The following is a 22,210-nucleotide window of genomic DNA, read 5'->3' as shown; positions in this document are numbered from 1 at the left end:
CTGTGCATTTTCTAGACACACACAAACTAGACACACACTTCATTGTAAAATCAATACATTCATCGGTCCACTTATAGAACCTTAAATATAATTTATTTATAAAACTGTATTTCGTACAGTGTTATAATATACGTTTTGAATGTTTCGCCGGTTAATAATAATAAGTTAAGAACGTCAATTATATAGGTAAAAGATTATGTTTTACCTTAAAAGTTTGATTTCGTTATAGTTAAAAAATATATACATATTTGATTGAAAATAATAAGATATTTCTGCAACTGCAACATTGGCTTCCGTTTAGTTTAGATCAAAACACATTGCACATACTTAATGTGTATTTGATCAAGTGTACCCAATAACATCTAACACAGTAATACTACATATTATTATAAAAATAGTAACTATTTAACGAGCAATATAATTATGTAATGATTTACAACATTTGAATTATTTTATATTCTGGTAGAAGATTTAAATTTATTCAGATTGGAACTATCATACTACGCAGTACGCACTTCATCTTGAATATTTATAAAAATCCGTCATCGTAGCGGTAAACATTGTTCATGCCATATTAATAATATATTGCTATTTTATACAATAGATACCTAATACCTACTGTGAAGTATAAATATAACTTATGATAATATTTATGATTTCTATACAAATTCAGTGTACTTAGGTAGTTAGTTTTGAATAAATAGTTAAATATTAAATTTTCCGAAATTTAGTAAACATTTACACGTCATTGCAAGGTAATTAAATTACACAATACACATGATATTATAGTCACTGTAAGAATCATAATAAATTTAATTTTATAAAAAACGAAATAATATAAACACAATATAACACCATCATAGAAGATCCTCTATACCTAGTATGTGAACTGCATTACGTATGAAAGACAAGACGCATAATAGCAATAATGCAATATAGGTAATGCTGTTGTTGGATGGTCATAGCTCATAATAAGTATTTAATGATTATACTAATATATTTTTGACGAACACAATGTTAGTAAAAACAATATAATATCATAAGGGAATTTTAATACATTTACAAACAATTATGAACACCTTATCTATGAAAACACTTTATGGGTACACGTTTAATGGGCCTACCTACCTACCTACCCATGATCCGTCGAGCATAATAAAAGTGTAATGATCGACTAATACACCGGAGAACATATTATTTTGTTCGTCAATTATAATATTATATTATATTAACACTTAATTTCAATGCAAATGTAATTAGTATATTATAGTGTAACGACACCTTCAGGACACGAAGGTGCTTACGATAAACTAACGACCACAGCTACTATAGTAATAGTAGGTATTTAATTAATAATAATACTAATAAAAATATTAGTATGTTCAATTGTTTGATAACACATCGGATCCTGGTTGTGGTGGAATCGATTCGTCATCCTACCTGAATCGCGTCAGTTGGAATCATTATTTATTTATATTCACGTTTTTGGCGGTAATTTGTTTGTATTCTCATTTTTTTTCTTTTTAATCACTATATTGGAAGTTTATTAAATTATAGCACACATAGGCACTAGCTGATGCAAATAATATATGACGTCACTCCTATAGAGTACTCGGTAATTTACGAGTTGGCGCTGGACCGGTAGTGACCCTTGTAAATTATTTACGACCTTACGATAGTAATAACATTCTCACCACAATGAATCGTCCCTATACTATTACAGTATTACCTAATATATTATAATTTATAAGCATCAACATCTCTGAAGATCATGTTACTACGTTTGAATACTTCCTATTGATTGTTTTTATAACAAATATATCGTCAACGCTTAAACAATGTCCAGATTATCGTATTTATTATTACTAATGCCCAATTTCAAATTTAAAAGTATATATTTAAAATATTAGTCATAATACGCAGCGTATTAAATCAAAAGTATATCATTTACACGGACACTTAACTTAAGTACCTCGCATTAAGAATAATCTACTAAATCTACTATATTACTGGTTGATGGTTATTAATGGAAACTGATAAAATAATAACCTATGACAAATTTAAAATTTTAGTTTTATAATTATTATTACGGTAGTAAATCTTAAATTTAACTTGTTAGACGCTGTTTGTACAGCTTCTAAACGATGCGTATTTATTTTTTTTATTGATTTATTTAATAAAATACCTAAAATCTTAATAAATTAAAAACATTTTTGTGTAATATTTAAACAACTTTTTAAGAACGTTTAACATTAAAAAAAACTTTTTGTATTATACAGTCGAAGAATTATATCATTTTGGAATTTACTATTTGTATAACAGTACTATAGTTATTTTATTTATATTGCGGTTATAACTTATAACCGTGTGGTCACGATGGACATATAAATTCACATACAACAGACATATTATTAAACATCTTTGAAACCTAATATAAGATGGATAATATACATTATTATTTAACTTTTGTGGCAGAATACAATGTATATTCGTAACATAAAAATTCAAAAAATTATAAGTTTTAAATATAAAATATTCAAATTCCGAAAAGCTTCTTGGATAGGCTAGAAGAGATAGGAGAATCAAAATCAAACCTAACCTAACCAGAAATTTGATGAAATCCATCAATGAAACCAAACTCAGGCAGTAGTCAATTAATAAAATTAAAATATGTAAATAATGTGTAATTGACTATAAAAGCCACGCAGTTTATGCCCAAAACTAATAAAAAAAAAACAACTTAAAATTAAGCCTATTTGTATTTAAGTTTAATATGGTTTAAAATTATGATACATCGAGTTAAAAATAAAATAGAAATTCATAAGTAAATACCACCCTAATATACCTAATATTCGTATATTGTTTAGGTAAGTATGTATAGGTATAGTAAATAATATCGTGTTAATTAGATTATTAAAATAGCGTTCGTAGAAAACCATTGATTTTTATCAATTCAGATTTCGATAAAAACTAAACATTATACTGCAATACTATAACTAGGTGTCTATAAATTGACTGTTTAGGAAATAATTATAATATAGCATAATATTATAGTATATCACTGTTTTTTGATTATATTCCAATATATCCTAATTTTATTTTTATTTTTACGTTTCCATGATTTTTATTGCACTGCTGTATTGTATGTTAGTACCTACCTGTATTTATATAACCACAGAACACACTTGTTTTAAACGTTCATTAAAGTTTATTCACATGAGAGCATGCAGTGTGAACTGCGAAGACCCCAAATATTCTCCGTGTGAACTATATGAATACCACAAAGATGCAATTGACCAGCAGCTATCAATAGAAATGAAAATACTGTTAACCTAACCTCAATGTATTTGTTATATCGTCATTTGTTTTCGTATATTATTATCTCATTTTTTTTTTACTGTTTCTTTACTTGGATTTCGTACTCAATTTTATATTCCAGCCAATAAATCCAAAAGAAAATTGTATTTTTTGAACTTAATCTTATAGCTATACGAATTATATAAGAGTGGATACAAATTGTGAATTCTGATAGTACAATATAATATTGTCTGATAGATAGTTATGCAAGTGAACTATGACAGAGAGTTCGGTGGACCACGTGCGTTGCTTTTTTGTTTAAACCTAAAATCATCTGAATACCGCTGCAATTGCAGATTCTTTAGCGATGGTTTGTGCTTGCTTCCATTTTTAACTTTTCCTATTATTCTACATAGCATTTTTACACATAATATAAAACCACTTATAAAATAAAGAAATTACCTAAAAGTACCAGATAGACTCGAATTTCTAGCGATAATCAATAATATAGTCAGCCTTGAGCATTTTGTAAATGGCTTTTAATCTAAAAGTACCTACGACAAAAAAAATATGTATAAAAAAATACAACATTGTAAAACCAATTTGTTTAATGCTTTACTCAGAATCTTAGACTATATATGGCAGGTATCTATTTTTTTTAAAAAAACCATTAATCGGAGTTGCTTTAAGCGACAACCACACAGACTACAAGTAATCAGATTTCTTCAAAATGTCAACAAATATTATTGTAAATTGTAATTCATTAGGTATTCAAATACAATTAAATGTTGTGGAATTCCTTTGGCAGTGGATAATTTTTATAAACATTTTTCACAATCAGATCCAGTATAATAGTACGTCTTAAAAAAATAATTCAAATACAAACAGAATTGGTTAGGTCATCGCTATGATTAGTACAACAGATAATAATAAAATACTATTTTTTCCTCGGTTTAATATCTTATGAATAATAGGTATAACCAGTCCAGCGGTAAAGTTAGACGTTCAATATAACACCTACCATGCAGCTGATAGGTAACAATCTAATATATATAAGCCTTTCAATTTAAAATTAAAATCCTAATTTGAGTAATACAATTCTATAGGTGTGTGTTTAATGTCACAGTAAATAAATTACCCTATTCAAACGAGAAACAAATTTTAGGTTTTGTTGCTCTTTTATATTTTTAATTAATTAAAAAAAAAAAAAAACAGCACTGGAATTATCCCAATAGACGGACAACTGACAAGGTCTATAGCTTAACACAAAATAAGCAACTAATAATTACTAATTTGAAATACATTTTATTTTTCAAAATTACGAGATAATTTAACAACGACGCGCGACGTCGGGACTCGGGACTTAGGGACAACAATCATTATTATATTATATTCAACTTTTTATACATCTTATGCGACGTAAGTATACCTAAAGATGGTAATTACACAACAAAAATGACTAACGCTTTCATTAACATTTATTTATATCATGCTATTAATATTTTAAGTCAATAAATAAATATATTACATATTTGATATTATAATTTAATTAAAATAAATTCCAAACCATCAGATACCTACTATAAATCAGTTAGCATTCAATTGGAATGCTAAAATGTTTATTAAGTTACGTACCTACTTAATACTTATAATATATGTATAATCTTCACCCTGCACATTTTTAGTAAGGAAAAATCGTTCATGAGTCTTACAATTTAATAGTTAAAACGTATCAATACTTAATAATATTGTTATACAATACAATTTACGAATAGGTACATACCATCTGAAAATTGTAATCGTATTATTATTGAAATTATTATGACGTTACGCACTTTGGTATATTATTATGAAAACATAATGAAAATTGATTTAAATTGGTAAGTTATGGGACTAAAAGTACAAATAATTTGTTTAGAGTTGTGAGGGTATGACATTTCAAAAATACATACCTAAAATATTTATTATGATCAAATGACAAATATTTAATGTCGAACGTGTACATTGTACGGTTATTTTTTTATTAGTTTTTCCTATTATTTTCGTGGCAGCAGTATAAAGTTTATTGATGTAGGAACTCTGTAGGTACATAGTAAACATAATATACTGTGTGCTGTATGGAAAGACTTAAACACACAATGAAGGCTATTTTGTATTTTTTAAATAATGTTTATACACATATAGACAAATTATATGGTTTTATATACCATATTAATTATAATTGATATGATTCTATATAAATAAACATTTCTTTGTTAATTTTAAACAGAAAAGACACCGAACCTTAACACTGTTTTCCATATCGTTACATATGACCAATCCCAACCTCAACCTAAATAATATTTAGAATACTCGTTCGTAGTTAATTAAAATAACGTAGGCACCTACCTACCTATATTGTATTGTGCTGTACTTTTCATATTTTTTACTAGATGTTAGTATCGAATGATAGAATATTATATATATTTATATGTTATCTATACTATTATAGTATTATAGTATTATTCGTGATATAAGTAAATCCTATTAAATATGCACAAATAAAGTGTAATATTACTTTAAATGTTCTAATTAATTATACAGGTAGATATAATATTTGTGTAGCAAAATAAATACATCTGTAATTAAAGTATTTTGTTATTTAAATATTTTCTGTTTTGGAAACTGTAGTTGACATTAAATAATTTAAAATTTAAATAATCCGAGATACATATTGCGTATTCCTATTATATTAACTGATATAAATATCTTATAAATAATAATTTGAAATTGTATGATCCAATTAATGTTCTAAAAGTAAAAAGTCGCCTTTTTTAAAAAATGTATTCAAATTAATTTCTATTGATTGATGATTAGGTACGACTGAAACTGTTCTAACTTCTAAGGTATACCTATGTACACAGCTTGAAATTCGTAGGTACTTAATTTATATATATATATAAATAATAATAATGGTAGTTAACTTTAAAATGATAATAATAATATGTTCTTATAAATTTATGCACGCCAATCTGGAAATCCACCACCACCACAATAATATAATAGTTGGTCAAACCACTCAAAGACCCAGAACCCACGTAATCAAAACGACACCGGAACTTCCTTTTTTTACGATGAAGGGGAAGGGGCAGATATATTATTTTGGCGTCCGATGGTCGTCATGGGAACGGAGATTGGGTGCCGGCAAACGATCTGAGGCGATGGGTTTGAGGAGGAAGGATCTCGCGGCTATTTGTAGGGCGCCGAATGGATTGTGTTGCGAATTCAGTCGTCGCGGCGCTGACGAACAAGCGATATTATTCTAGCCGACGGTGACCTCAACGGTCGTGTATTAATACGTTCATAAATTCGCGGGTAAGTGAAAAAACTTTGATATTTTTAACTTAGGTATTACATGCTTAACATTAAGGATATTTTATTTTATTGTTTATTATTAATGTCTTACATTACATAAAATAATATCGATACGTTTAAAGAATCATTTAATCAAGTTAGAATTTAATGTGCAAAATTTGTTTCTCGTAATTTTGGTGACTGTTGATGTATACAATTATCAATTTTAAAATAACAATCATCTGACATAATGTAAATATTAATAGAAAAACTTAAATTAATTAATTTAGTTCAAAAATATAATATTTTAATCACAAATTATTTAATTTTATAATAAAAAAATTTCAAATTTGACACAAATAATTTCTTCGGACATGAAATATTCTTATTAATTAATACAATTTTAAATTGATTTGTACTTGCGGACTGCAGTATAGGCAAATTCGATTATGAATTATAATGATTATTCAAGCTAGTTTAAATCTCTAACCTAACTGAATTTAACCAATCATAATAATATTAAACCCTTAAAATAAAACATATAAAATTAAGAAATGTATTCATAAATGTCTGTACTTTCGTAGCAATATTTGTTGATTACGAGTATATCTGTGATCCGAAATTGCTGTATTTTACATTTTTTAGAACTCATTCAGTTCATATTCCTTGCATGTTTTTTTTTGTTTAGTACTTTAGTCCAAAAAGTAAATATAGGTACACTGATAATATTACGATAAAAATATTGCTATATTGCTTAGGTGGGTACTACGACATGGTATTTCAAAAAACATTGATATTATTGTATAATATTTTTTATTTTGATTATTATAATTTATATTATCTAAACAATTTTTCATAATATACCTTTGTTGCACATAAGTTACGTGTTATTCGTCCATTAATCGTATTTAAATATTTTCGCTTTTATTTGTTCAAATCTGCCTACATTTTAATTTTTACTATACATCCCAATGCCAACACAAGGTTTACCGTTGACCGTTAAATTTTGTTAAAAGTGGATACATCGTTAATTTTTTACGCTATTATTTCCCTGATTATCAAATAATTATAATCTTCTGTTGTTTATACTGCGTATATACGCTTTGATAACGAATCTAATTATTTATTTATTTATTATACCTATATGTGGTATTGTTAAGTACATTGTATACCTGTTAATTTATTATAATTTTTAACCAATAAACCTCATAACACAAAAGGTGAATGACGTAAGTAGGGTCAAAGTAAAAAATGTACGCATTTGAAATTTATATACCTGTTGAGAGGATTGAAATCGGTGATGATTTGCAACACGCAACTTAGGAATTCAGTCGTATTCGATTTCCAGCGCGTACCCAGATGACTATAATATCGATGTAATGATGCAGTAAAAATTTTTTGAAAACAAAATCCTATGTAATTTTTTTTAGCAGATATTATATTATTATAAGTGTAGCGTATTTGGAAAAATTCGATTTCATCGTGTTCATCTTTGTTGTTGTTCGTAATTTCGTATTGTTAAATGATTATTAAATTACATATAAGCATACAAATCCGGAACCCAATTAGATACAATCAAAACAACTATAGCCTATAGGAATATGACCCAACTATGGTGTAATATAACTATACCTACCTAAAATAATTAATTAACTTTGGGACCCAACTTACAGCAGTGCAGTCATATTTTAACGTGTTGATATAATATTCAAATCGACACCAATAAGAAACGCCGCGGCCGTATATTAAAATGCGTTCATAGTGATAATTGGCATAAGTATTGAGCTATACAGTCAATAATATATTTTTACTGGTTACATTGAATTTAGAGTTGCCCTTTAAACTGTATTAAGTTTAAAGGTAATAAATTAAAATAATAACATATAATAATACATCGTTAAATTAAATTATAATTAGCAACAGAAATATATTATTAGATGAATTTAGATTGTCAATTATTATTGCTTAAACTATTACCCATATACTGAAGACGATAGGAGGTAGTATAACGGGTTTATGACACTATATGTCAATTTAAAATAGAAACACATTAAAAAAATATTTAATCTAATTAATTACTAATTAGATATAGCTTCATTCGAAATTAAACTAACACGTTTGGTTGGTGCACGAAAAAAAAATTAAATTTAGTAATAAAAATAAAAATTTATAACTTTTTACGTGACTTGATAAAATAAAATTAACTCGGTATAAATGTTCAACTCGGAAATGCCCCGGCCAGCACGGTAAATACCAATGGTAAATACCAATAATATACATTACATTATTTACTGCAGGTACAACGCACGCATAACCGCATGGGTGATATTGTATAGTGCCGTATAATGTATAATATATAGTACGCATACCCGGTTTAAAACATCTAGGTATATAATTAGAATGCGTTAACGCTATACGCACTATTCGTGTCTGTCGGGTTGCGAAACGTGACCGCCGCGCCGCCGACGTCTATCGCAAGGCCGGACCAGTTGGTTGTTACAACCGGTAGCTCGTACAATGTTATTATTAGTTATTCCACCGTAATATTATAATATATATTATATTTGGTGTTTACGACACGTAATTTGTATATGGTTCATATTTTTCGTTTCGTTTTCCACTCATTATTCCGACGCGATCGGAACGTTGAAATGAATAATATATTAATTGCGAATACGCCGAGCCACCTGTAAGAGTGAATGCACATTTTACATTATTGTTGTAGGACATATTTTTTCGGCGAAAACAACGTTACGATCGTATTCAATTTTGTAAATTATTCATTGACATTTTTTTGTAGAGCTCATCACTTCTGTTTTACAGACAATTTTTTTACAGTCGGTCGATATTTTTATCAGGTTTAGCATTTTTGGCGATTTTAAATTCATATTTAGCGTACATTTTGTGATTTTAAATGAATTGTATATTTCACTCGCATCCGTGCATGTAAAATAAATATGTGATAACTATGATAATATTCGGTAACTAGGTCTCTTGCTCTCGTCTCGAGACAATGGACAGCCGTGGGGTGCCCTAAGACGGCGCATTATACTATTATTATTTTTTATACAGTAGGTACATACACGGAGGTGCTTACACCGGCTATCGCGCACTCGAGGTACCCGCGGCCATTGCAATTTTCGGGAAAACTCGAGGCACCAAACGAATGTTATTTGCATCAAATAATCTAACATTAGGAGGTATACATATATACACGGTCTCAGCATACCGTTAACCGGAACCAGAGGGTCCCCCGCATTAACCGCCTGGTCCGGGGGTAGGGACTCGTTGGGTAAGAAGATGTGTCATCACGTATAATATATTATACGGTTTTTCAAACGAGACGGGACATTTTGATGGTAATAAATAATAATGTCATTATTACTTATTGCGATCGTCGTGTATATTATAAATAAAATGTAATACGTGATGCGCGCAAATAGGTGCTAAATACGAGTTTTTGGTTTTTACCTTGATGTTTTTTAACGGATCGGACGTTTCGCGCACGTGGCCGTCGGTCGTTCGCCAATTTCATTGCGGCGGGTACCTATATAATAATAATAATACATGAAACTCGTTTATAACAACATCTATTTGGCCTACATATTATTATTAATGCGGTAATGAATTCCGAGTGCGCGCGGTTACCCGCCATCTATATAAGTGCCATCTGATCCGTGTATGCAGATCGCAGTGGATTTCGCTGTAGAATATATACCTATATGGCTATATAGCTATAATATGTATATATAATGCCCCCAGGAGATGTGCTCGGGTCGGCTATGCGTCAGCCTCGACCGTTGTCGTTATAATTTTGCCCGGCGATTCTGCGACGCCTTGCCTTGCATTGAATTATGTATATTATTATCATAATCGTCGCACAAAATAAAAACACTATCGCCGTGTGTGTGTGCGATTTGTCGTGAAACCAGCAATACTATATTATTAGGCGCGACGAGAGGAGGACAAACGAGTTCATCGACCATTATTGCAGCAGTCGTCAATGTTGATCGTCTCGATTGGTATGACATTCGCACTAGTTATGTATAATAGGTAAAACTATTATTGTTTTTGTTTCGAAAACATACGATAACATTCATTTGAAAGAAATTCACTTATAAGTTAAATTATTTGTTTTATTATTTTTGTTAAATTATTTCAATCTGACATCCTTTGATACATTGTTTAAATCGTATTCTACGATATATCATTATTCGTTACCTGTACTTAACTTTGGATAAATAAATATATATATATATTTAGGTATGCATGGGATATGTCAATATGACGTGTTCTCGATAAGGAAACATACCTTAAAATAATACATTTTTATAGTCTTGAATAATATTTTTTGTAATCAACTACTGTAGCTATTGAGTAAGCATAATAATTAATTGTAAATGATCCAAGTGTTCTTGCACTTTTATTTGTTCAAAAAAATTACTTTGTTGTATGGAGTTAATTGTTAATACGTAATTAAATTGACTAGCCGGTACTTTTATAGATTTATTCGAAAAGATTTTAATCGTTACATAGTATGAACAACATGATAGTAGTATATTATTATTGTTTATTATTTTGATTAGGTACGTAACGAGTAATAATATATACACAGAGACAGAGGTGATAGATATTACATTGTATACACGTACCTTACTTAAAACACTATTAAATTAGTGATTCTGAAGGACTATATAGAGGTAAACGCACATAAAAAACATTCCGTATTAAGGCATAAACACGATTTAAATATTACTTACAACGTAATTTATTCTATTGAACAAACCGTTATGCTCCGATGCTAGAAAAGTGCTACACTGCTACTTGTAGACCTTAATTATTCGTCATTGTGTAAACCTGTCTGCAATATTGTAAATTTGGTACTTATAGTAACTTAGTAAGGCATCATCGAATAACGATAAATACCTATCATCCATTTTGTCAATTCACGTATTGTAAGCACGGATGTAGACACTTACAGACATATTCATCGTCGTGCAAAGCTATAGCCTTGCTGAAAAACAAAACGATAAACATTATATATTATCATGTTTTTTATGATTTATCAATAGTGGATGGTATTTATTAGAAAAATCACGAATAACACCAATTATAGTACATGAATTAGCGATATTAATTTTTATAAATATTAAAAATGTATTATTGCTGTATAAACAGCTGGTCAAGTCGGACCAAAAAAATTGTTATTTAATAATCAAAGTTTTTTAAAAATGTATATATTTATTGAATATTTTAGTAGGCGTTGGTAAACATTTTATCATGTTGATATTATAGTACCAGCTGTCTGTTATTATTTAATGAATTTATATATTTTGATTGGTGTATAGATACGGGAATGGTTTATATTTATAAAATATTGATTTCATAGCGTTCGGTTGAATATTTATTTTTCTTCATTTTTAATAGTGAAAAGTTCTAGTTGAAGCGATTACACAAATCATTTGTCTATGCAAATGAGAACCGTCTTCTTATAATCGGTGGCGTTTTACTAACGTCGACCAATGGCAAAATAACGTATGGACAAAAAAATAAAAGAAATAAAAACGTCGCACAGAGTTAGGTTTTACGTTTTAACGATGCGTGCATGTGTGGATTACTTGCACGGTAACAAAACGGGTCGTGTCTTTCAGCAAGATATCTGATACATCGGATACAGGCAGAAGTTGAAGCAGAAAAGGCACGAGTGGGGGGGGGGGGGATATCATACAATATTTTTGTTGTTGTTTTTACACAAATCTAATACTCCTAGAATCTCATAAAATAATACTCTCGTGGGTATATAATATTAATATAGGCATGGGTGTAATAATACAATGTCCAAATAGGTAAACCATAAAGAAAATGTGCATAAACGAAACACTGGAGTTCAATAATAAAGATATTTAAATCGGTATCGGGTATGGAATTGATGGCGGAACTTACGGAAACCGGTTTGCAGATTACAAATCATCGACTGTCGGTGAAAAAAAATATCACCGAACTCCGTATCCCGTGTCTAGTAATATATTTAATTGAATTTAAAACTCAAAATACATATTATGGGTAATCAATTAGGTGCTCGTTAATTCGTTCCGGAGTGAACAAACATAATATTTGATGACGGAGTCCTCCTGCAATATGCGTCGCGGCCGTGGCGGTTTGTCCGAAAAGTGTCATTATAGCCGTACGGAAATCACGATTTAAGTACGAGTGGTGTACAGTGTACACGACCATACGCGTTGCACGTAATTATTATGCACGAATTACCTAGACAGTATGCTCGTCGGCGGTGAAGTGTTCGACCGGTGCCGAGTCCCCCGTCCCAATGTCAATGTCGCGATTGTGGAGACTATTATAGAAAGAGAGTGAGTGAGTGAGAGAGAGAGAGAGAGCCGTCGTCTCCGGCCGGCTGTTATGCCGAATTAGCTGGACGACAACTTTACAATATAATACGATGCGCGATCATAATATTATTATTATTATCATTATTATTATTATTATTATTATTATTATAATTATATTACGGCCGATTCACGGTTCGTTTGTTCGACGACGATCGGTTGTCGACTATTGTTTTTCACATAATAATATTATACATAGTTATTGGTATTCGGGCTTCGGACGATCTGCACACGGTATAGCACGATGATCGTCGTTCGTCAGCAGCTATAAGCTTTGGATAATATTTTAGTGCCGTGGGTTTATACTGTGGGTGGAGATTAATTCCAGGAGCCGGTATCAATTATGTATATAATTATATACGTCCCATACGACTTGTTAATAATAATAATATTATAATTTATTGATAACAGTATAGAATTTCAAATCGTTTAAAGAACATTTCATGCTTAAAAAGTCATGTACAGTGCATCTCGGTAACGTAATTATTACGGGAATATTGTGATTTACCTGTTTCTTATAATAATTAAATCAAACTGTAATTAAAGTGATATTTATTATAAATATTAGTACATTAGGTACTATTATATTTTAACAAAGTCGAACATTCTTAAACATTTGTGAATAGAAATAATTATTTAATTTATAACAACAATAAAATCAAATTTATAAACTATAATAATAAATAACTTATAGTTACTTATTTTAATGTATTGGTACATCATGCAATATTGATTTTTATAAGTAGTAATAAAATTATTTAACTATAGGGATGTTAGGACAAAATAAGTTGATTCATAAACTATATAATTTTAGTCCCCTTAATTAAATCAATCCAAAGTGGTGCAAACATTAATCAAATTTATTGCAAATATTTTCATATTGCTTTCTAGAGTTTTGAAATCGGTTTTTATTTTTTGGTGGGGGGAGGGGTGTAGTTTTAGTCGTTTAGGGAAAACTAAAAAAACGAGAATTGTTATCTATACAATCGACTACTAATAAAATCAGAAATATTTTTATCAACATTCTATTCCCGAAAAATTTAACTGAATCTTCAATAGAAATTTATAATGTATTACTTCCTCTTCGTGTGCTTACTATATGTTTAGAAAAAAGCATTTTGTATGTATACGTAAAAGTCGTCGCGAATACGCACTAGACCTTGATCGCAGAGTATCCAATCCTTGAACCTTGATCATCATTTTTACTATTCGCTAGTCGCTACAATGTCATCACGTCATCCACACACCATTCAAGTTTTCATGTGAATCCAATTGAAGCTCATGACATCATCATTATAGCTACATGCCGTTCACGAGCTATATTGACACACAAAAATAACACGCACGTACACGCATACATTCTGTACGTGTTTAGGTAGGTACGATAAACGTGACTTTGATTATAAAAAAAATATAAAGTTGGCCCGACTATTTTAGATAAATAAAATATTTAAATGCAACAATATGATTATTTATAGATGTCATTTTGTGCGTTTGAAAATGTTTTTAATAGAACATAAAAGAAACCTGACAAAATAAAATAAAAATATCAAAAGCGAAGGTAAAACGAAAAACCATACTTCGTGTTGGTCTTAAGATTTTATTCAACGGATAAACTAAATAATATGTTATTAACTGACTGATTAATTATCACATATTAAAGCAGTATCAATCGAAATAATAGTTATAATAGTAGCACTTAATTGGTTTGTATATCACGTAAACAACTGTGTTGACATGTTGTCCACTTTTATTCATTTATATGTATACCTACCTACTCAAACAAATTATGAGCCACATATTCGAATTCTAGGTAGGTAATATTAGGTATAGGTAACTCAAATATGGTTTTTAAACAATAATATGTTTAAAATAATTTCTTATAATTTTTTTTTTCTTGAGAATGATTTAAATTTAAATTTCTACATTGATCTCAGTGCTGTTTACAATTAGCCATTATGACATTTTGAAATACTCTTTACTGTTCAAAAAATCATAAAATTACCAATATGGTTTACTGCTGTCAACAAGTGATTTTGTGACTCATATAGAACCCGATGGCGCTTCGTCCGATTTGCATAGTCATTTCGGTCAACGGCCAACCATGACCTCCTCTCTTCGACCTCATAAAACACGATCTGGTCGTACGAAATATCAAACCCACCTCCCCCAGCTTTACTTTCTCGTCTACTTCCGTGTTAATTTCTTGTACCTACTCGTACGCACATTTCTCGGATAAATACATTTATATTCATCAAGTATGCCTTCTCTAACGTATTTGATAATAACAAGACATTCATAATTATGTATTATGTTTGTATGTCGTGTAGTACTATATAGTGTGCTACATAGATGCATAATAATATATGGATGTACGTAAGATTATGAATTAAGTTAGTATTTTATAGTCGTCTAGGTATTTGAAGTTGTAATCGGATAAATCATACTACATAATATAGATCTTTCAGATTAAATTTTAAATTGTTTAATACATATGTTTATATCGATAGGACTCATGCAACATGCGTAAATATAATTTTAAAATAACCATCAGGATATTAGGAACCGATTCAAATATAAGTAACGCGGCTTATTTTTTATACCTAAATAATTTAGCTACTTATGTAGTCTTAAATAATATAATCACCCCCGTTGCAAAATTCTATGTAACATATATTTGTGTTGAATTCGTGTGTAATTAAAATCAGATATCTACCAAGCCAAATATTTTTTATTCACACGGATCATTAATCATGATTAAATAAATCTTTAAGTGCGTACTATCGTTTAACCTGATAACTGTATTTATCCTACTATTACCAGTTATTTAGGTTAATCGGTTAATTTAATATGTGTCAATTATTTTATGTATGCAGTGTATTTTCAATTGATGCAATTTTATATTCCCTTTAATAGTACCTATAGAGATTCGCATATTCGTATGGTTATAACCGGTTTATGATTCCGTTATTTTAAAAGATAGGATATTTGCATATAGTATAACATTTTTAACCACATGTAACAGACAGTTTTTTCTGACGTGTAATACTAGACAATATTTTACGGCTGAAGTAGTTTTCCGGCCAATGAGTCTATCAAAGAGTCAAATGTATTTATTTATAATTGTTTTGTTTTCAGGAAGATTTTTGATTATATTATAACTAAGTCACGAGTCATATACAATCATGGTGGGTTCGATGAGCCGAATCATCGTCTTAGTGTGCATGATTTACTATTCTACCTGTGGTATGTATCAATGTAAAACATAAGCTATAAACAAAAAAAAAATGTTTTTCTTATTTTGTATTACAGAAGTAACTAGCAGAGAATCGAGAGCTAATTCAAGTCCCACAGAAGGAACATTTAATTGTAAATCAGAAGGATTTCATCTAGACCCGTCTGACTGTACGTCATTTTACAGATGTGTTAACTTTGGTGCTGGCACATACTACACTAAGTTTAAATTTCAATGTTCTCCTGGAACTGTTTTTGATCCAGAAAACTCTGTATGCGTACATCCTTCTTTTTCTAATAGAGAAGAATGTAAAAATGTACAATTTAGTAATCCCGAGCCAGAACCTAGCCCAGAAGAATCTAATTCATGGAATCCACCACCTAACAGTGCTCCAAATCAACCAAACACCAATAAACCAAATAACCCAGGTTATGGTTCAACCGCTCCCGAATATTTAAGTCAGCCAGCTTCAAACTATGATTATGGGCGCCCACAGACAGGTTATAAGCCAACACAAACTGAATACGTTCAACCACCAAGTTACCAACCTCCCCCATACATACCACCACAACCAAGCTCGCCAACAAGTAATTATAAACCCCAACAGTCAGGATATGTAGAATCTCAACCACCAAGTTACAATCAGCCACCGCAATCTGGTTACATTCCAACTTCGTCGCAAATGTCTCAAAAACCAAATTATAACCAACCTCCGCAATCTGGTTACGTACAATCATCATCGCCACCGGCACAACAGTTCAATTATAATCAACCACCACAATCTAGTTACAACCCACCTAATCAACAATCTAGCTATAATCAACCACCTCAGTCTGGTTATATACCACCAAGTCAACAACCAAGTAATAATCAACCACCGCAATACAATTATGTGCAGCCTGTAGTATCAACGTCGCAGCCAAATTATTATCAACCCTCGCAACCAAATTACAATCAACCGCAATCTACTTACGCACCTCCTGTTCAACCAGAAGATGGCTACAATCAGCAATCATCGTCAGAAAGTCCTGAAAATGAAGTAGATAATGAATTACCTGATCAACCAGAAGATACTAGTTCTAGTGGACCAAATTGTGTGTCAGAAGGATTCCATCCATACAATGAAGGTTGTAGTAAAAAATTCATAAGATGCGTCGATAAAGGTGATGGAACTTTCACCAAATATGAATTTGACTGTGGTGAAGGAACTTTATGGGATGATAGTCAACAAACATGCAATCATGCTAATCTAGTAAATTGTGGAACCACGACAGCAGCAACACCTTCCACAATACAATCAGATTCTACCGTAGTGCAACAAATAACTACAGCCAACATATGGTCTACTTCAGTGACATCTAATTCATCTATGATGTCAAGCTCGAGTTCAAGTTCTAGTAGTTCTTCTAGTAGCCAGTTTTCAACTTCAGCTGTTACTGCTGGTCAAGCAACTGGAGGATTTAACCAACAATCTTCATCACAAGGTGCTTCTTCAACAACAGCTGCTATGAATCAAGGTTCAAGCCAGGGTGAAAGTTCTAGTACAAACCAACAAACAACTAGTGCTGCAGCTAATCAACAAACAACTAGTGCCGCAGCTAACCAACAAACAACCAGTGCCGCAGCTAATCAACAAACAACTAGTGCCGCAGCTAATCAACAAACAACTAGTGCCGCAGCTAATCAACAAACAACTAGTGCAGCAGCTAATCAACAAACAACTAGTGCAGCAGCTAATCAACAAACAACTAGTGCCGCAGCTAATCAACAAACAACTAGTGCCGGAGCCAACCAACAGACAACTAGTGCTGGTTCCAACCAACAGACAACTAGTGCTGGTTCTAACCAACAGACAACAGGTGCCGGATCTAACCAACAGACAACTGGTTTTGGATCAAATCAACAGACAACAAGCGAAGGATCAAATCAACAGACAACTGGTTTTGGATCAAATCAACAGACATCTAGTTTTGGATCAAATCAACAGACAACTGGTGGTGGATCTAATCAGCAAATAAATAATTCTGGAAATAAACCAACTTCACCAATGTCATCGACATTAAAACCAACAACGCCTATTTATACAACAAAAAAACCACCAGTATCAACGACTCCGAAACCTACTACTTATAAACCAACCACTTCAACACCAACAACTCCAAAACCGACAACTTCAAAACCAACCACTTCACAGCCGACAACTGTAAAGCCAACCACTCCACGACCGACAACTCCAAAACCAACCACTTCACAACCGACAACTCAAAAACCAACCACTTCAAAACCAACCACATATAAACCAACCACTCAAAAACCAATTATTTCAAGTACCACACAAAAAGTCACAACGACTACTCTGTCAGTATCTACTTTACCAACTACTACTACACAAAGAGCCACTACAATAACTACTAAAAAACCAACGCAATACACTTCAACTCCTAAACCAACCACTCAATCAACTTCAAAACCAACTGTTACAACAACCATTAAACCTGTGAATTCAAAACCAACAACGGTTGCTTCCACAAACAAACCATCATACCAATCATCAACAACTATTAAACCGACAAGTCAGCAATCTACGAAAAATCCACCTACTACACCTGTTACCACATCATCATCAACAAATCATCAAACACAACCACCTACATCAACAGACACTTGTACTACAGAAGGATTTTTCCCAGATTCTAAAGATTGTAACAAATTTTATAGATGTGTTGGTAATGGAAAAGGATTTACTAAGTATAACTTTAACTGTGGGCCAGGAACTGTTTGGGATCATGTTAATAATGTATGTAATCATCCATGGGCAGTGGATAGAGATTGTTCTTCATCGGGTTCATCGGCTACAACTGAATCAACAGAACCAACTGTATCTAGTAGTTCTGAAAATCCAATATCAAGTCAACCTAGTAACCCAGAAACATCCCCGGCATTGCCTACCAGTCCTTCCCCCCAGACATCAGTAAGTAGTCAAACTACTCAAACCCAAACTTCAACATCTACTTCTAGCCAACAAACATTTTCAACCACAAGTCAAACAGTTATATCCTCCAATAATTCGACTGCCCCTTGTAATACTTCACCAAAGCCACCTAGTAAAATAGTGTGTAATGGAAGCGGATTTTTCCCTCATCCAGACGATTGTAAAAAGTTCTATAGATGTGTCGATTGGGACGGTGATAAAGGTGAACGATTTTCTGTGTACCACTTCGACTGCCCCGAGGGGACTATTTTTGATCCTAGCTTAAACGTATGTAATCATGAAGCTTCTGTATACCCTCCCAGAGATTGTTCTGGATCAAGCACTCCGCAAATCCATGGAACTAGTACTCCTGCTACTGAAGTAACTACTACCACTGAAGCAAGTACTATAGTAACAACTGATGGTCAAATTGAAACTACAGGACCTTCTGAAACGAATGAACCAGAAGTGAAACCAACTTCAAGTATACCTGAAACAGAATCTACTACATCTAGTCAACCAGAAACTTATCCACCAACAACTAATCCAACAGGGACTGATCCAATAACGTCTAGTCCAACTGAAACAACGACTAGTCAAATAGAAACAAATCCACCTACAACAAATCCAACGGAAACAAATCAATCCACGACTAGTGAGACAGAACCTTATTCACCAACGACGAGTCCAACAGAAACAAATCCTCCAACGACTAATCCATCGGAAACAAATCCACCAACGACAAGTCCGTCCGAAACCAATCCACCAACTACAAGTCCATCAGAAACAAATCCACCGACGACTAATCCATCAGAAACAAATCCACCTACAACAAGTCAAACAGAAACAACAGATTCTGAAACAAATCAACCGACGACAGAAACATTACCTGCCACAACAACTTCACCAGAAACTTCAAACTCTACAGACAATTGTCCCACTTTGGATCCTGATCAAGTTTCATTAGTGTGTCCAACTGGTTTTAGAAGACATCCAAAAAATTGTAACCTATTTTATCAATGTACAATAGCAGCTAATAATGACATAAAGGTATTGGTCCTCGCGTGTTCAAATGGTACGTTCTATGACCAAAAAAGAACTCAATGTTTACCACCAGATGAATCTGAATCATGTCCATCAATTGATGTACGCCGGTTAGAACCACTTGAAGAAATACTACCAACTGTAAGTTATTGCAATTGAGTTTCCAAATATGCTTATATTAAAACTTATTTATGTTTACATTAAATAGGTCCAGATTCAACCTTACCGGCAGTTATGTCCATCAGAAGGAACGTTTGGTTCTCCAACTGATTGTCAAACTTTTGTAAAATGTAGTAGAGATGCTAGAGGAATTCTCAATGGTAAAATATTAAATATGAACTTTATTGGTCTTTCAATCAATTTTTCTATGTAATATATGTTTTGTTTATTTTAGGTCAAATGTTTCAATGTCCCGAAGGACAGAGCTTTTGGGATAAATCTAAGAAATGTGAGAAAAATAGGAAAATTCCCATGTGTAATAAACTCGGTCCTAAATCAAATTGGCAAACGAGTCTAGCCCCTGTACTTGCTGATTAATGCAATTTAATTTTATAAGCCAACATTTCAAAATATAATAATGTATAATGAGCTCAATCTTAATGTATAGGTATTAGTTTAAGATTATAATAATAATTAATAACTAATTAAGTATTTAAATTTAATTAAAATTAAAATTTGTCTTAATTTTGAAAAATGTTTCAAAGATTTACCTAGGCAACAAAAATACAAAATATAAGATTGATTTCCTAGGTACCTACATTTAGTTTGTGAAAATAAGAATAGAAAAATATCAAACTATATGTAATAGTACCTATCAGGTATTAGATATTAGGTTTCTAGGTATTAATCTATTATTAATGATTATTTATAACAATATAATATTCATATTATGAAACATTGATTGAATAATATATTAATACCTACCTATGTTTAAAGCCTACGCACTTGATGTCAAAAATAATGTGCCATACTAGACAAGTATTTTTGCTTAAAAGTTGCATAAATCTTTGAAACATTTTTTAAATATTACAAATGATTGTGTGTAAGTTATATTTTAATTTTTTTATACAATATTGTGATGCTTTTACTGTTCAATTTTTTTTTATCTTACTTATAAATGTTGTACATACATTTTTTACAAAACATTAAAAATACATTAATAGTTCAATTTTTGCATCCTTTTTTTTTGTTGTAATTTTGTTCAATAATTAAAATAATTATACAGTCATATAGATAGTAAGTAGGTACCTTTAATTATTAAAAATAAATTACGTTGATGAATTTAGTGTTCTCAAACTGTAAAATATTATTAAATATAAATGTATACCAATTTGACGTCTTTCAAATAAAATTAGGTTTTTAAATCTAAGTTTATCTGTTAAAATTCCTGCACGTATAAAATTGATATTAACTAAAAATATTTACTATCTACAAAAATATTTATTACCTAAGTTAATAATTATGGAAAACAAAAAAAAAATACAATATCGTAACCATTTTCTGACAAACACTAATTTGTTATTTTTTTGTAATTCCAAAATTATAATTACTTTAGATAGTTTAAATTTTTACAAAATTATATATATTGGAATTTTCTATTTATAGTATAAACTCAAATGTTATGATGAGTGTGGAACAAAGATAGAAAACTAAAAAAAGGTGCGCTGACATCCAACTAAAACCAAACTATAATCATGATTTAAACTTATAATTTAAATAATGTATTTTCTGATCTTTATAATTTCATTTTTCAATTATGATTTGTTTCATGTGTAAACAATAAGCATAAAAAAAAAGCGGGTAAGTTGATGTCGCTTTGCTGTACAGTAGGTTACAAGTGGGTCAATGTATAATGGATTATATTAAACTTGAATTCAATGATATAATATATTAATATCACTGTATAAGAAAAATGATTCTGAGTGGAGA

General features: G+C 30.9%; 1 protein-coding gene across 1 annotated transcript; it reads left to right on the top strand.

Annotated features, from left to right (window-relative positions):
• Window positions 1-6,542: 6,542 nt before the first annotated feature.
• On the top strand, window positions 6,543-21,562 carry LOC132938605 (mucin-2-like). The gene is made up of 5 exons (XM_061005529.1): window positions 6,543-6,651; window positions 16,170-16,277; window positions 16,344-20,422; window positions 20,490-20,601; window positions 20,676-21,562. The coding sequence occupies exons 2-5, from the start codon at window positions 16,217-16,219 to the stop codon at window positions 20,816-20,818; spliced, it is 4,395 nt and encodes a 1,464-aa protein (XP_060861512.1). The 5' UTR covers window positions 6,543-6,651; window positions 16,170-16,216; the 3' UTR covers window positions 20,819-21,562.
• Window positions 21,563-22,210: the final 648 nt, after the last annotated feature.

The sequence above is a fragment of the Metopolophium dirhodum genome, chromosome 2 (genome assembly GCF_019925205.1).
Source record: "Metopolophium dirhodum isolate CAU chromosome 2, ASM1992520v1, whole genome shotgun sequence".
Taxonomy (NCBI): domain Eukaryota; kingdom Metazoa; phylum Arthropoda; class Insecta; order Hemiptera; family Aphididae; genus Metopolophium; species Metopolophium dirhodum.
Note: the sequence above shows the minus strand (reverse complement) of the source record. Positions and strands in the feature narration are given on the sequence as shown.

Excerpts from the sequence above, each read along its gene's own strand:
- LOC132938605 (XM_061005529.1), top strand. The coding sequence starts at position 16,217 with ATGGTGGGTTCGATGAGCCGAATCATCGTCTTAGTGTGCATGATTTAC. Across the intron at positions 16,278-16,343 it reads GATTTACTATTCTACCTGTG|AAGTAACTAGCAGAGAATCG; the intron begins GTATGTATCAAT and ends TTTGTATTACAG. Across the intron at positions 20,423-20,489 it reads TTGAAGAAATACTACCAACT|GTCCAGATTCAACCTTACCG; the intron begins GTAAGTTATTGC and ends TACATTAAATAG.